The sequence below is a fragment of the Antennarius striatus genome, chromosome 2, assembly GCF_040054535.1.
Source record: "Antennarius striatus isolate MH-2024 chromosome 2, ASM4005453v1, whole genome shotgun sequence".
NCBI classification, from domain to species: domain Eukaryota; kingdom Metazoa; phylum Chordata; class Actinopteri; order Lophiiformes; family Antennariidae; genus Antennarius; species Antennarius striatus.
The window spans coordinates 15,339,033-15,356,194 of record NC_090777.1 but is presented as its reverse complement, the minus strand read 5'-3'; the positions used below and the strand labels follow the sequence as shown (position 1 = coordinate 15,356,194).

The window sequence follows — 17,162 nt, the reverse complement described above, 5'->3', positions numbered from 1 at the left end:
GGCTGGGGGCTGGGGCCTATCCCACCTGACTGGGCGTGAGGCAGAGGAAACTCCAGGCGCGACGCCAGTGCACCGCCAAGGCACACAGACAAGAACACACTCACACCTACCCACTGCGCCTCCCTCTGACATTTATCTTAAGTATAATGTAACATTTACTGATGATTGGAGGAAAGTTATTCCATTTCCTACAAACTATTTCAACCGCTAACCCTCTTAACTATATTTTAAGGGGCAAGCTAAAAAAGTGCACTTGAAAATAAGGGGTAGATTAAAAAACTGGTATTAGGCCTAAATCCCCCAGCGGTTTAACTTAAAAACAGAAAGCCAAGTACTCATGGCTTTATTAAAACACACTTATGTGTAGAGAGCATGTCTGTAGCTGCTGCAAAACTGAGGACTCAGAATATAGTCGGAGAACATTAAATGACTAAATTGTGAGACTTGTCTAAACTCACCGACAGGCCACAGATTGAAAAGTGACACAAGTGACTGTCCAATAATGGTGAGAAACAAAAGATTGTCCCCCAAGACTACAAACTTAATTAAAAGAATAAAATCAGCAACACAAACACCAACGGACCTATCAGGTCTCACTGCAGGACGGCCAGGACGACTGCAATCAGGGAGCCAATCGAGGCCAGAGCATTCACCAAGCTCCATGCCCGACACACACACTCACACAGCAAACATAAACCAAAAGACAAGGAATAAAAGTATAAAATGTAAAGACTGTGCGAAAATAGCTATACTGTACACACAAACTAAGGGGAGTGTGGAGCTGAAGTAAGGGACCCCGACCACCGATAGCTTCACCGTCCAAAGACTCCCACTGTCACCGGCCCCGCAGCACTCATGCAAAGGAAAAGACAATTAAACATGTTAAAAGTTAGCAAGACTGCTGCCACAGTCCAGTATATTGTCTTGGAGGGAAAGTAAATACGAGCCCAGAAGAAATACAAGGACTACAAAAGGGCACAATAACCTAACAAGCAAAGTGGAGAAGAATAAAACAATGAAACAAAACAATGAAAACAAAACAGCTGTGGCAGTCTATAATGAAAGAAAGCAGGTTAAATGAATAATGCTTCAGGCAGATAAACTGATTCACACACAAAAGAAATTGGCCTTTTACCTCCTCTGGAATAACCCTTTCTAGGAATCCACCTGTGTGAGCAGGAGGGAAGCCATTGAACAAAACCAAAACAAAAGTGTGACAAAGAAATCTAAGAAAACATACAAAGTACATTCACATAAAAAACAAGACAACTCTCATCAGCATGTCACGTGCAACGATCAACTCCTGAGCCAGAAAGGAAGCATGGTAACAGTTTATACCAATTCCTGGCGGATTGGTGGAAGGAGCTGACTGCTACCAAACTCTGGTGGCTCAGGAGGGACATTCTCTACTGGTCACATCTGACTCAAAATTCAAGACTATAAGATGGTCCCACAGTAGAGGAGTCTGATGACTGCAGGCTCTGGCTCCTATTTTAGTGATGGAGACCCTAGAGATCATAAGGAAGCCTGTATCCTGTGAGTTTAATTGTCTAAATGTTGTAAACTCTTGAGCCCTTGAAGGATTTCATATTTTGTTCTGTTTTACAGGGAGACATTGCAGGGAGGTTAATACCGGAGATGTTCTCAACAATGGAGTTGTTGTAGCTGTACTGCCTGGAACTAAAAAATCTGTGGCTTAAATTTTCTTAATCTGTTTTGAGACGTGCAAAGAAGGGAATCTCGGAAATGTGTTTTATACGGAAGAGAAATGATTTATCCTGGTTCAACATAACTCCCAAGATGCCTCACAATGGAGTTTTTATACTGCATGCAAAAACTGTATTCCAGCCCCATTAATATGTCTATGTCCTATCTTTTAATGTTAAAGATAAAATTTAAATTAAGTATTATATGGGGCCTTTTCTGAATAAAGGGTCATCTGCCAAATTTCTGTTCAGGTGGTTTTATATAATCCTGCTAAACAAACAAACAAACAAACAAACAAACAGGCAACCTAGAAAGCGTAACCTCGTAACATTACAAATTACTTCATTTACATAAAAATACAAACTTCTCCCATTCAGTAACCACCGCCAAAAATATGTGGGCGGGTCGACCGGACGTGACGTCACTTCGGAAGCCCAGTCAGATGAGAATGTCACGCACGTGTCGAAGGAAGATGAACAAACACGGCGGAGACCCGACAGGCCTGAGGAGGGAAGTATAACGTTCACAGCGACCCGGCGGGTGTCCGGTTCTCCCTCTCCTGTCTCAGGCCGACAGACTGCCGTGTCCTCCCGGCTCCTGAGAGACGTGGGGCGGGTAGACGAGTGGAACGCGGGCGGCGGCACCCAGCATAGCACCAAAGTTGTCAGGCCTGTGTGTTTGTTCAGCGGTGTGTTCTGGGGGTTTGCTCCCAGAGACTGAGCGACTGCTTCGGGGAACTGGAGCGTCATGGCGGACTACCTGATCAGCGGGCAGACCGGTTACGTGCCTGAGGACGGGCTGTCGGCGCAGCAGCTGTTCACCGCGGGAGACGGGTTCACCTACAAGTAAAGACCCCTCAGTGTTCCCAGAACCGGGCGGCTAACACCGGTCCGGAGTAGAAACCCGGTGCCGGTCAGTGAGCGGCTCTAACCGGAGCTCCTCAAGTTAGCTAACATGTTCCCCGCTCCCGGTGCAACCTGTTGTGCTTGTAGATTGATATCATTGCATTTATTATATGAGTGTTATTTCTCTTTATTTTTCAAACTTTAGTCAACTCACGATGCAAAACAACTTTTTATAAGTAGATCAGTAATTCTTGTGGGGAAATACAGTCTGTTCTGTTGTCAGATGTTTTCTGGTAAAGTGTTCCGCTTGAAGCTGCTCTCGGAAAGCAGATCTTTCATTCCTTTTGTGCTCACACTGGTCCCACATTTAGACGGTGTTACCCGGTCCTGTGTTGTTATGGAGGACTGTTGGGGCTATATTTAGAGCGTCTGCTCGCTCGTCCTCCACCACAAAGCACACAGAGATGTAAAGTGATTCATCATGAAGTTCTACTAGTGACCATCTGTGAACTTAGACAGCCATGTCAAACCGCATGTTTTATTTGTTGAATGCGATAAGTGAGTGAAAAAAGAGTGAATATGATTATACAGTAAATAATATTATTGGGGGGTTTGAAGCTGATAATGGCTGAAATCTAGTCATGTTGATCCAGAACACTCTGCCCGGCCCGGTCTTAGATCAGGTGATGTTGGATCGAGGTGCCATTGAACGTGGTCTCCGCAGAATTATTTTGAAGGATCGGCAAAGCATGATTCTTTGAAGGTTGTCAAGCCACTTAATTTCCTGCTCAGGAAGCCACCATTTTCCTTGTTTGTCTTTCCACAGAACAAAATGTTGACCTAAACAAACTTCACATGGCCGTAAACAGCCATGTGAAGTTTTGTTTGGTCTGTTTTTGCTCATCTTTTTGATACAGCCTTTACTCTATTTACCGGGTCATTCAACTCCATTTTAAAATATAAGGCTGTTAATGGAACCTTAATGTCTGATTTGTTGATGATGATTCACAACTGTTGACATTGATTACATCTCACAAGGTGGTGATGTATTGTAATTGTCAGTGTTTGTGCCTTTGTCTGTCTGTCCACCAAATATCTTCACAATTGTTGCTGATAGAAAGATGTGGCAAAGGGGATGAAAATGAGATGATGATCTTGACCTTGAAAAACTAGGTCAAGGTCAAATTTTCACTTTTATGCCTTTTTAGGTACACATTGATCAGGGTAAAATTTTGAATTCAGGGGTTGCAGGATGTTGCAGTCTGTGACTGCCTTTTTCCACCTTTTTACTGCCCTGACCTCACTTTTTTTTCTTTCAGTGACTTCCTGATTCTGCCAGGCTACATCGACTTCACATCAGAACAAGTGGTGAGAGCTGATGGGCAAATATTTACAAAGGCATACAATCCAACTAAAACTGCTGCTGTTGTTTTAAACTTTAAATTATCTATGGTGGGCAGATCAGATCTTAGTTTTCTCAGGTAGTTTCATTTTACAGTGAGGCTTCGCATCTCCTTCCTGAAGGTGCTTTGACATCTCTTCCTGTTTGTTGTTCAGGACCTGACCTCAGCGCTCACCAGGAAAATCACCATGAAAACCCCCTTCATCTCCTCTCCCATGGACACTGTTTCCGAGGCCAACATGGCCATCGCTATGGCCGTAAGGACAATACAGGAAGTTTTTGTTGATTATTGGCAAACTGTGCTGCTCTCACGTTAACACTGATGTCTACCTCCAGTTAATGGGCGGCATCGGCTTCATCCACCACAACTGCACACCGGAGTTCCAGGCCAATGAAGTCCGCAAAGTCAAGGTAGGTTTTCTGATTATTGGCATGGATCTCAGTTCTTCCTTCTGTTCTCTCATTTGTATCACCTTTTGTCTCCTTTCGAAGATTTATGCCCCCCCCCCCAATCTTTTTCCTCCGTGTCATCTTGGGTTCTTATTATCCTGAGTCTTTTATATCATCACTTTTCTTTTCCCCTTATTTTTCCATATCTTTCTCTTTGTGTTTGCTGATGGTTTGGAGGACGTAAAACTGAAACAGCAGGAACAGTAATTCTAAATGATGATAGAAAATTAAATCATTTCTCGTTTTAAAAGTTCTCATTCTTCCAGCCCAATTCACCCACTTCCTTCTTACAGAGTCCCTTACAGACACTTAAACCTGCTTTCGCAATCACATCCTCCCTGCCACTGTTTGTATTTGTTATTGTGCTACACCGTTGCTCCTTCCTCTCCCTCTCCAATGTTTTTTTTTTCCTCACCCCTTCCCTCCCTTCCTCCCCCAGCGTTATGAACAGGGCTTTATCACAGACCCCGTCGTGATGAGTCCCAACGAGCAGGTGCGTGACGTATTCCAGGCCAAGGCTCGCCATGGGTTCTCTGGCATCCCCATCACAGACAACGGAAAAATGGGTGGCAAACTGGTGGGCATCATCTCCTCCAGAGACATTGACTTCCTGAAGCCAGAGGATCATGATCTGCCACTGAGTGAGGTGGGTAGATGTAAACCAGTAGCCAGAGGTAACTAAAACCCTGTTATTTGTATAGCACTTAATCATATCAGCAGACATTTCAAAGCGCTTAAACAGACAAACCCAACAGTCTACAGTCAATCTAACTATCTGCTCGCTCTCACTGCACCCTGTAAAACGAGCAGACGTCATGTTGCTGTTGGGTCAAATTTAATAAGGCAGAATCAAGCAGATCAGTCTCGACGAGAAACTCGTGCCAGATCAAAACATAATGGAGGTTTCCTGGTTCAAAATGGATAAATTGTTAATATTGTTGTTGAATGGAACTGCATTTTTTCCCAATACAGTGGTACCTCTACTTACAAAATTTATTGGTTCTGGAAGACATTTCGTAAGTAGAAAATTTCGTAAGTAGAGACGCGTTTTCCATGCAAATACCCTAACCCGTTCCAAGCCGCCCAAAATTCCGACATGTTTTATAAAGCATAAAAATGCATCAAAACATGTAACAAATATATGTTACGATTAGATTATTACACAATAAACAAGTTGTGCTTAATATGAAAAACAAAGAATAGAGTAAAGAATCAAAATGACGGTCATTTACCTTTTAACTGCTGTCCTCATTGTTTTTTGCCCTTTTTGGTTCATGCGCCCTTGAAAATCGATGTCGAACAACAGAGTGAATTCCAGTCCTCCTTTTGAACTTCTCCAACCACCCACGCGATGCCTTAAACTCCTTAAACTTCCTTTTGTTTTAATAATGTGGCGATTGTAGATGCATTACGGCCATATTCTTCGGCAAGATAAACCAAACACATCCCTGTTTCATGCTTTGCTATTATCTCTTGCTTTGTTTGTACAGACAAAAAAACTCTTTTCTTCGTCTTCTCCTCTTTCTTGTTTCAAAGACGCAAGGTGAGAACATTGCTAAAGGTGGAGCATCAGCATCTTTGGTTGACTGTTAGAGAAGGTGTCATGGAGCAGGGATAGCCGTCAGTGCACAAACTGGGAAATGTGTGATCGAATCAACCAGCATGAGCGGTTAAATCAAATCATGCTCTCTGTCCTACACACTGGACCACCACTGAAGCTCCAAACTACCATAAATACCGGCTTCTCGGAACGATGATGCTTCAAATCAATCCTGTATGCGTCTTCACAGGTGATGACAAAGCGAGAGGATCTTGTTGTTGCTCCTGCTGGAGTGACACTAAAAGAGGCCAATGAAATCCTTCAAAGGAGTAAAAAAGGTGAGGTGAATGTTAATTTCTCAGGAGTTATTCATGATGTGCTCAGATATCCTTTCATTTAGAAAGTAAAACACATTGACCTGTGTTTGTTGAACATCTGTAAACATTCAACTCTTTTCTCCTGCAGGTAAACTGCCCATAGTGAACGAAGAGGGCTCCCTGGTGTCCATCATTGCCCGGACAGACCTGAAGAAGAACAGAGACTTCCCTCTGGCCTCCAAAGACTCACGCAAACAGCTGCTGTGTGGAGCTGCCATTGGAACCCACGAGGACGACAAGTACCGTCTGGACCTGCTGGTGCAGAGCGGTGTGGATGTGGTTGTACTGGTGAGGACATGGGGACACATTTAGGAGGTGGTTTGTCTTGTTGAACATGGAGACTATTTAAAAAGATGTTGTCACTCTTAGACGTGATTCCTGAGAATCAATGGAGGTGAAGAGCTCTTCAGAAATTTGTAGCGGTGAACTTGGGTGGCGCTGAGATGGGTGGCAGCCGATCGCAGATCGATGTTTTGTGTTTAGCAAAACACAAAGTTGGGCTTGTCCAAAGATACACCTCCAAAAGCATGCGCTTCAGGTTGATTGGCCGGTCCCAAATTGCCTGAAGCAGTGAGTGTGTGTGCATGGTTGTATGTCTTTGTGTGTGGCTCCGCGGTGCACTGGTGTTGTGCCCGGAGTGTCCCCCGCCTCATGCCCTATGACAGCTGAGATAGGCTCCAGCTCCCCGTGACCCGCTACGGTGGATGAAGCAGCAGAAAATGAATGAATGAATGGGACATTTAAAGCACGTATGCTTGCCATGGAAGTGGACGAATGTACATACAGTAAGTGTCTGTTGACGTGTGACACCTGAACACAATGATCTCTTCCCCGGAAGCAGTTCTGTTTTGGGTAGATTCCTGTGATTTCATCTTTGGAATGGAAGTTTACCCATTCAGAGTGTGAGGGTCTCTACATAATGTCACGTTTCTTCTATATTTCCAGGATTCTTCTCAGGGCAACTCGATCTTCCAGATCAACATGATCCGATATGTCAAAGAAAAGTATCCAACCCTGCAGGTGATCGGAGGCAACGGTAACTCCACTTATCTTTACCGTCACACCTAACTTGTGCATAATGACCAAACAGGGTTGTGCATTTACCCTTTTTCAGGCGCATCTTGTAATGTTTGATCAACATCATAAGAGTAAAAAGACCAAAGATGCAAATCGGAATCATCATTCGACTAAAAAAATAATTTCAGCATCTTTGTGTCTGCAGTGGTGACGGCAGCTCAGGCGAAGAACCTGATCGATGCAGGAGTGGACGGGCTCAGGGTTGGGATGGGCAGCGGCTCCATCTGCATCACACAGGAAGGTGAGGAAGAGTTGTGGGTGAATGAAAACGATGTGCGGCATGTCATTTTGTTCAACAGCCTGATCAGCCCGAAATCCGTCACTCGTGTGATTAATTTTGTCAAGAAAACAATCATCCGGGTAAAGAAATGTCTGGTTTTGTCCTCTGGAGGGAATGAAAGAGATCAGAAATCCTGCCTCTAAGACTCAGGAACCCGTGATGGAAAGAACATCACAAAATTTGCCTCTTTTTCTCTAATCTGGCGTCGGTGACGTGTTGAAATTCCTGCTTGTGGAATTCCGTCTCTGGTGACTCTTGACTGATGAACTCTGATGGAATATTGTGTTCTTGAACAACCCGAATGATTAGAGGACATTTCACGGAGATACGGTGAGCACAGGTCTGACATTGTAGTCGTGTGCAGCTGTCACCGGTGCTACCAGGCTTTAGTGAAGTAACATGTAACGGTTAGATGATTTGATTTCATATTACCGTATACATTTTATCATCATCATCATCATCATTCTCTTCATTACACCTGAAGATTTTGTAAAGATTCTTTCACTTTTTTCGTTCATAAGAACGCGAGACGATTTACTCGGAATACTTTTTCATGATTCTTGAGGCGCTTGTTGTGCTTCGTCTGTGAGCTGCTGTTAGTGAAGGTAACAGTAGGAATAACAGCAGTGAATACTTGATGCAGTGATTTTTCAGTCTAGTGCTCTGGTTTGAGTTGGTTTTAACTATCTGTGTCCTTCTTGTCGTCTCTGACTCATCTCTTCATCTGATTTAAAGATTCGCTTTTTGTTCTGTTGACGTTCTTTTGCTTAGTTTTTACTTTCGTCCTTCTGACTTCTTTCTCAACCCTTTCTCTTTGCATTTTCCTCTTAAATCCCATCCTCTGCCTCCCTGTGCTGTCCCTTTATTGTGTGTGTGTGTGTGTGTGTGTGTGTGCGCGCGCGCGTGTGCCTGCACCTGTGTGTCCAGCCCCCCTCACTATACCACCAGCAATAAAGCTCCACAGCCCCAAAACCCCAACCACTGTTACAGGATACTGCAGTAAGTTTACCCGCCACCTCTGGCCTGTGCTGGCCTCCAGGAGGCTCCACCATCAGTGCCTGTCCGTCCCCCCCCCTCACTTGACAGTCTGCTGCATTGATTGGTTAACAGCTTGGCATTGGTAGACGTAGCAGGGGTCATGGTGACACGTTTGGTTTGTTCTGAAGCTTTTGGGGCTTTGGGGTTTTGCTTGTCAATGTGTTCTCACTAATCTGCTAGTGGTCCTGAGCGAATGCCCCCCCTCAAGACACACACACACACACAAAGACACAGCTCTAGTCTAGCGTCAAGGCACTGTAACACGTAGAGATCGTCTCAGTACCGTAGGGCGACACGCCGTCTCTGTTTGGTGAGCCTGGTGAACTGATCAGGACCAGGCAGGTTGTATTGTGTTTACTGTATTTGTATTGTTTGTATCGTATTATAATTTGTGATTCTAACTTTTTATAAGTCAACATGCAGCTTCAGGCAGACAGAAATGTGTCGCTAACGGTGATCGCTTCACCTTAAGCTGATTTACATCCTGACCTGGTGAGTGGCGTCAGCGGCTTTGTGTCGTGTAGCAGCATCTGTCAAGAGGAAGGACGAGCTGCTTCTATTGGTCCAGTTTAGTTCCTGTTTGTGTTTGTATGTTTTCTGAGGATTACATACGGGGTGCAGTCGCACAGTTACACCCCAGGCTATAAAGCAGCAGCGTGAAAAAGATTTGCCCAAGTCCTGTCCAACCACAGACCGCCTACTCGGCAATTTCTTTTTTTTAAACACAGACACCCCCCCCACCTCTCAGGCCTTCATATTGTCTCTAGAGGGTTGAGTGAAGGTCTGACAGTCCTGCCTCAATCAGGCTTCTTGTGTCACAAAACAAAACAACGGTAACAGAAAATGTTTCCACTGCTGTCGTTCAATAAAGTGTTTAGGCTTCGGTTCATTTTTAGTAAAATAAAACTTTTTGATTTGTGTGTTTTTGTAAAAATCTGTCTTTTATTGTGAGTGGATTCAGGTTTCCTCATGTTTACTTGCAATGAGTTCTCTTGTTTACTCTACAAACAAACAAAACAGTGTGTCTTTGTGTAGAGAAAACATAGCTGCTACCCCTGCTTCAAAGTTATGTATTTGTGTGTGTGTGTGTGTGTGTGTGTGTGTGTGTGTGTGTGTGTGTGTCAGTGCTCGATTGGGGCCACCATTAAATGTTAGATTATTCGGACTAGTTGGTGGAGTGAACGATCATCAATGGAAATCCTGATGAAATTCAGTTGTTAATCACTGTTCAATGACTCAACTTCCTGCTTCCTTTTCTTTAACAAACATGACAAGGAGTCACATCCCCAGCCTGTCTGCTCACTGCGTGTCTGCTTTGAATCACCGTGCATGTTCATGAAAACTGAACTCTCAGTGTCAAATGATCCAATTTGGGGGCTAAAATCCTGAAAACGTAATTTTAAAACAATATTTGACTGCTGAAGTTGAAAAAGGCAGCAATTGATTCCATTTTCAGAAATGAATGTGTTTGTATGTGGGGGGGGGGGTGCTTTACTATTACTCTGTGAGACTGTTATGTGTTTGCTTGCAGGTGGAGGGTTGGTATAGTAGATAAACTGAGCATGGTCTTCATCATTCAGTGTCTCCTCTTCCTCCCTGCAGTGCTGGCGTGCGGCCGACCTCAGGCCACCGCCGTCTATAAGGTGTCAGAATACGCCCGGCGTTTCGGTGTGCCGGTCATCGCTGATGGAGGCATCCAGAACGTTGGTCACATTGCTAAAGCTCTGGCTCTGGGAGCGTCCACAGGTACGGATGGATGGGAGAAATATTGATGAGTTAAAGACAACAAATAAAAGTGAATGATAGATGATTGGAATAGAGTTTATGTTCCTCTGACCTGCCTCCTGCCTCTGCTTGTCCAGTGATGATGGGCTCGCTGCTGGCTGCCACCACTGAAGCTCCCGGGGAATATTTTTTCTCTGATGGCATTCGGCTAAAAAAGTACCGTGGCATGGGCTCCCTTGATGCCATGGATAAAAATCTGGGCTCTCAGACCAGATATTTCAGGTAAACCAACACAGAATTTGTTATGTAGAACACAAAGAGGATGAAAAGGAAGAGTTCGGCTCTGTTGGACAAGCAATAGCCAGTGTTTCCCAGATGATCAATCATTTTCCTCATTTCATTTTCACTAATTCACCTCTTCATCGCAGTGATGAAGAACAATGTGCCCACTAGTAAAGGAAGTGGCAAACATTTCACTCAATTCACTTCCATTTTTGAAAAGAAAAACATCACAATGGTAAACCCCACCAACACTCACCGCTGCCTCCTCTCTTCTCGCAGTGAGAGTGATAAGATTAAAGTGGCTCAGGGTGTTTCTGGAGCGGTGCAGGACAAAGGCTCCATCCACAAGTTTATTCCCTACCTGCTGGCCGGAATTCAGCACTCCTGTCAGGACATCGGAGCCAAGAGTCTCACACAGCTCAGGTAGGAATCACAGGCAGACTGATAACGACGCAAAAGTGAGCCTTTTGGCTACAGCAGCCTGTAGTGTTTTCACATCCTCAGTTTTTGTAGAACCTCCGTTGAGGTTATGCCAAAAAGTTCCAGGTACTTTTACTTCATGGAGTCGAGGCGGTGCTACACAGTGGAAAGATGACCCCAGAAACTATATGATGATACATCAAGTCAGCCAGTGTGTCTCTCGCCTTTTCTCCAGACCGCGGTGTCTCAAAACTATTGGATAGATTAGTTCTCAGATGTGTGTTCCCCCAGGATGAATTTTGCATGTTGACCTATCTTGGTTAAAATAAAGCAGGGGAATAAATCTAAATCTTTTATTTTAGTATATCTTTAATTATATTGTGGATTAGGCACACATGTTTAGCCTTGGTGTTAGGCTGTTTCTCTGTTTGTTGTTTCCAACTTCTTCACACCTGGTTCCTAACATCCTGTCTTCTGTTCCTGCAGAGCCATGATGTACTCCGGAGATCTGAAATTTGAGAGGAGAACCGTGTCTGCTCAGACAGAGGGTGGAGTCCACAGCCTGCACAGGTACACACATTCTGATGCACACTTCACATGAACCTGGTCTTCAGTGCCGGCTGTCTGTCATGACACGAGGCCTCAGAGTTGAGTCATGGATGTTGGACAAAGTTCTTTTCCACGCTGACTCACTCTTCTTCCTCCCACAGTTATGAAAAGCGTCTGTTTTGAGAAGAATCACAGCGATCAACCCACAGATAGAGAATCCTACCAACAGACGCATTATGCAAACAACACACACTTTTGGTCAACACACACACACACACACACACACACACACACACACACACACACACACACACACACACACACACAGCAGCACAAGTAAGTTTTCATACAGACTAAAATATATTGCACACATACACACACACGTGCAGTCCTCTACCAAGGATCCATCAGTCTTCCTTCCAGTGTCATCTATGCACTGCCTGTGTTCAGTGTAGCTGTTTGTGTGTGAAGGAGGTGAACGTGCTCGTATCTATCAGTGCACGTGTGATTGAGTCCTCCAATGCCTTCATGTGTGAAGAAAAAGGTCTCTGTCCATTTTACTGCAATAAATATTGTCCAATAATAAATGTTTTTCCACAAGCTGCTGTCTTCTGTTCATGTTATTGGTTGGCTGCCTTCATTTGATAAATCTATAATAGTAAACATTGGGTGGAAAAGAAATCAAAGGAAGATAAGAACAGCATCAGAGAGAGAGAGACAGAGAGTGACAGATAGGCCAGATAGAGACAGTGTCAATATGGTTAAGGTTGCTAAAGTCAAGGCACAATTACAGCTGCGTGGATGACTGTATGGCGGCACGGAGGAAGAAAGGAAGCAGGACCCCAGCCGATGGATAGTTGAGGGGTGGTACTGGTGGGCTTGGAGGTGCAGGTCCACAGAGGAAGGTCCACAGCTGATGGGCGGATGAGGGGTGGAGCAGTATGATGACACGAAGGAAGAGAGGCAGCAGGACCCCAGTCGATGGTTAGGTGAGGGGTGATACTGGTGGATGGGAGGTGCAGGTCCACAGCAGATGGTCCACAGCGGATGGGTGGATGAGGGGTGGAACAGTGTGGTTCCACCCCTCCACCCGCTCTATGTCCTGTGAGGACATAGAGCACAGAGACTCCAGGGAAGAAGTTTAGTTAGTAGGGTGTGATTGGAGACTTGGAGAGTGATATCAGAGAGGAGGAGGAGAAACAGATGGTTGGAGAGAAGGAGGAGGAGAGAGGAACTCAGTGAGTCTGGATGTTGAGTCTCCAGCAGTGTAGGTCTATATGAATATAAACGTAGTAACCTAAGTTGCCATTAATTGTCAAATTTATGAAAAAGAAAAGTTTTAAGTTTAGTCTTAAATAGTGAGAGGGTGTCTGCTCCCCGAACTGAGGTAGGGAGGTGGTTCCACAATAGAGGGCCTTGATAGCAAAAGGCTCTAGCCCCCGTCCTACTTTTATAAATTCTAGAAACCACTAGTAGGCCAGTATGTTGAGAGCGTAATGCTCTAGATGGATTATATGGAACTAAAAGTTCCTTCAGATAGGTCGGTGCCTGGCCACGAAGGGCTTTGTAAGTGAGGAGGAGTATTTTAAAATCTATCCTAGCTTTCACAGGAAACCAGTGCAGAGAAGCCAGCACAGGAGAAATATGGTCTCTGGTACTGGTCCTGGTCAGAACACGGGCGGCAGCATTCTGAATTAGTTGAAGAGTCTTCAGTAATTTTTTGGGGCAGCCTGAAAAAAGTGCGTTCTAGTAATCTAGTCTGGAAGTGATGAAAGCATGGATTAATTTCTCTGCATCACTACGTTTTAAAATATGCATGATTTTAGCAATGTTTCGGAGATGGAAAAAGGCCGTTCTAGAAACCTGCTTAATGCGTGTGTTAAACGAGAGATCCTGATCAAAGATGACACCTTGGTTCCTCGCAGTGGTTTTGGCCTCAAACTTGATGCCATCCAAGGCTATCACATCACTTGGCACTACATCCCTAGCAGTTTTTAGGCCGAGCACGATGACCTCACTTTTATCAGAATTGAGATGCAGAAAGTTATTGGTCATCCAATCTTTAATCTCTTTGATACACGCCTGTAATTTGCACAACTGATTGACTTCATCAGGTTTAATCGAAATATATAATTGCGTATCATCGGCATTACAATGTAAGTTGATGGAGTGTTTCTTTATCAAATTACCCAGAGGAAGCATGTATAAGATGAACAGTATTGGACCAAGAACCGAGCCTTGAGGAACTCCATAACTAACTAGTTGACTGAGAGGAGTCGTTATGAACGTGAACAAACTGGGAACGGTCAGTTAAATAGGACTTAAACCACATCAGTGCTGATCCCTTAATACCAATTGTTTGGTCCAGTCATGACAGAAGAATATTGTGGTCAATTGTGTCAAACGCCGCACTAAGGTCCAAGAGAACCAGTATAGAAACAAGTCCTCTGTCTGAAGCCGTTAGAAGGTCATTGCTAACCTTGACAAGTGTCACATGTCCACATTTTAAGGTAAACTTGATTTTCAGTTTTTTTCTCCAAATAACTTTTCTGATGTTTCCATAGCAACTCAATTTAAACTGTTAAACTATGAAACCACTGAAAATGAGCCAATCACCATAACGATCCTGGTTTGTTTTTGTTTTTTCTTGTGAAACAGGTCCCTTAACAATCAGTGATCTTGTTGAAATGATTGATTTTTAAAATGTAGACATTAAATCACTTTCTTTTTAGCAAGCCCTTTGGAGGTGAAATCAGACATGGTGTGTTTCTTTGCAGGAGCTCTGGATGGAAAAGGAAGACAAGCTTTTGATAATCTTGAGCTGTAACTCTTAATAATATGTACATAAACGTTAAATACCAGTAAGTGTAAATAAATAACATTTGTTGGAATATCTCATTTGTTGTTGATTGTCATCCCTCCTCACAATTTTCTACAAAACAGAAAAGGCGAAGAGAACCGATTTTATCCCACTGTTGATACTTCTATGTGTGTGCACACACACACACACACACGCACACACACTGAGGTTACGTTCAGCGCCTCCAGTCCAGTGACATCCAGCCTCCTGTCATCATGGGTCGATAGATAAATTAGTCTCAGCTGGAACTTGAGCAGAGAAAAGACTGATAAAACAACTAAACCATTGTGCTGGATAAGTGGGCAGATCTTTTTAAAAAGTAGGGAAATGATTCTAAACCATCAAGTATTTCTTAATCAACCTCCTTACCAGTAAAATTAACACCTATTTGTTCATTCTGCAAGCCGGGGAAGGGGCTCAGTGGTGGAGAAAACGTTTAACTCGTAAGCTGTCCTGGGTTCAACTACCAGCATCTGCAGCCCTCCGGGGGCACAAGCCAGCGTGAACCATAAACCTGTCCCAAACCCAGATAAATCCAGCGGGTTGTGGCAGGACTGGAATCCAGCGTAAAAAAAAATTTTGTCAAATAAATATGAATGTTCATCTGAGAAAAGCTGATACGCTGTGGAGTCCCCTAACGGGAGGGCCGGAGGGCAGTTACTTGTTTACTCTGCAGCTCTGAGTACACAAAATCTTCTTTGAAAGATAGGGACTTTTTTCAGAATGTTACCAATATCATGAAAAACACCTGCTTTTCTCTCTGCACCACATTTCCTGGTGATCTGTGCACAGCTGAGGAGCCTGGCCTTATTTCCATGTTGGAGGTGTGGCTTTTTGGGGCAGGTTGTCAGGCCAGATTTCAGTGCAGCGCTGGACATCTTGGGTTTTTTAAGGTTAAGATTTTTAAGGTTTTAAGGTTAAGATGTCTCTCATCTGCTGTATTTATAGTTGTCAACATTGTTTTTCACTCACTCTGCATTTTGTACATAGATAAATGTAAACAGCCACATTTGATATTTTTCAAATGTTTCTTAATTCTTCACACCTGCTTAAAACTTTTGCGTCTTAATACGTCTTAAAACTAGACATATATGGGATCACAGTGTGGACCAGACGACGTGACACTGCATCGATATGTAGCTGTGATAGTCCAGACCTATTCACACTGATTTCATATCTATGACAGGTTATATCTGGGATAAAAACTGATCTGGATCTGATAATATATTAAATCCATTTTTTGTCGATCAACCCTACCCACTGATGATAAAAACATTGCTTAATTTGACAGCTGCAGGTTGTTGTGATGACATCATCGTATGAATACAAGAGTGGATGACCTGCTAATGTGGTCATCACACCATTACTGAAGGTAATGACCAGTTCATTAATGTGTGGAATTTGGTAAAGGTAGTTTGGAAAATATGTAAATATTCTCCAGATAAAAATAATTATGGACAGAAACACACCAACAACTATATCTCCTCTTATATTTACATCAGGGGGACAAATATTGAAGTTCATGATATAGGATGGAGCTATTTTTTTTCACGCACTGCATTTTTCCATGACTTTCTTAATCCAGGTGTATATTTTATTAATTTTTATTCCATTCCGTCCACATGATGCTTGTGAACTTTTTCGTTCGTCTTCCTTCTCTTCTTTTGTTTTCTACTCTTTTTTCCACACAAAACCCTGCAAATCTATCCCATCTGGTCGCAGATTAAACCAATCCATCTTCATTTATTCAGAACCAGACATTCTTAATCTTGACAGATATCATTGCATGTCAACAGGTTTTCATATTGCCATAACAAAACTCTTAAAATGCATGAACGATCGTCATAACATTCTTTTTTTTCTGTAACAAATAAAAACAACAAAGTGGACAATAACCCATTTTCTTAAAACTGATAAACCAAAAACGATTAAATTAATAAACAATTCCTCAATGTTCGTCCAGTTATCTCTTGTATACAAACTATGAGCATATCATCAATTAAACAGTTAGGTACTGTATCCCTAATGATGTACATCAATAAACATAAATTTGCATTTATGCTTTACTATTTGCACACAATTCCTTCTCCACTAGCATTTCTAAACTCTTATAGATTATTACTTACTATCTCTATCACTTTTTCTTAACCTAATTCCTGTCTCTTTTCTTTCTCTTGATCCACTTAATATCTTTTTCCTTTATATAACCTATTTTGCCTGACCATGTTGTGAGTGGGGCGGCACGGTGGCGCAGTGGTTAGCGCTGCTGCCTCACAACACGGCGGACCCGGGTTCGAGTCCCGCTCTGTGCGGAGTTCGCATGCTCTCCCCGTGTCTGCGTGGGTTCTCTCCAGGTTCTCCGGCTTCCTCCCACCTCCAAAAGCATGCGCTTCAGGATAATTGGCCGGTCCCAAATTGCCCATAGGAGTGAGTGTGTGTGTGAATGTATGTTTGTTTGTATGTGGCTCCGCAGTACACTGGCGTCGTGCCCGCAGTGTCCCCCGCCTCACGCCCTGATACTGCCAGGATAGGCACTGGCTACCCCGCGACCTGCGTTAGCAGATTAAGCGGGTTGGAAAATGAATGAATGAATGAATGTTGTGAGTTTCC

At 43.5% G+C, this 17,162-nt stretch overlaps 1 protein-coding gene across 1 annotated transcript; it reads left to right on the top strand.

Moving 5' to 3' along the window:
• Window positions 1-2,127: 2,127 nt before the first annotated feature.
• On the top strand, window positions 2,128-11,987 carry impdh2 (IMP (inosine 5'-monophosphate) dehydrogenase 2). Its single transcript, XM_068339460.1, has 14 exons — window positions 2,128-2,552; window positions 3,872-3,920; window positions 4,110-4,211; window positions 4,291-4,365; window positions 4,844-5,050; window positions 6,195-6,282; window positions 6,410-6,609; window positions 7,267-7,357; window positions 7,544-7,639; window positions 10,319-10,462; window positions 10,579-10,723; window positions 11,003-11,146; window positions 11,630-11,713; window positions 11,854-11,987. Exons 1-14 carry the CDS (start codon window positions 2,455-2,457, stop codon window positions 11,873-11,875), a joined length of 1,545 nt encoding a protein of 514 aa, XP_068195561.1. The 5' UTR covers window positions 2,128-2,454; the 3' UTR covers window positions 11,876-11,987.
• Window positions 11,988-17,162: the final 5,175 nt, after the last annotated feature.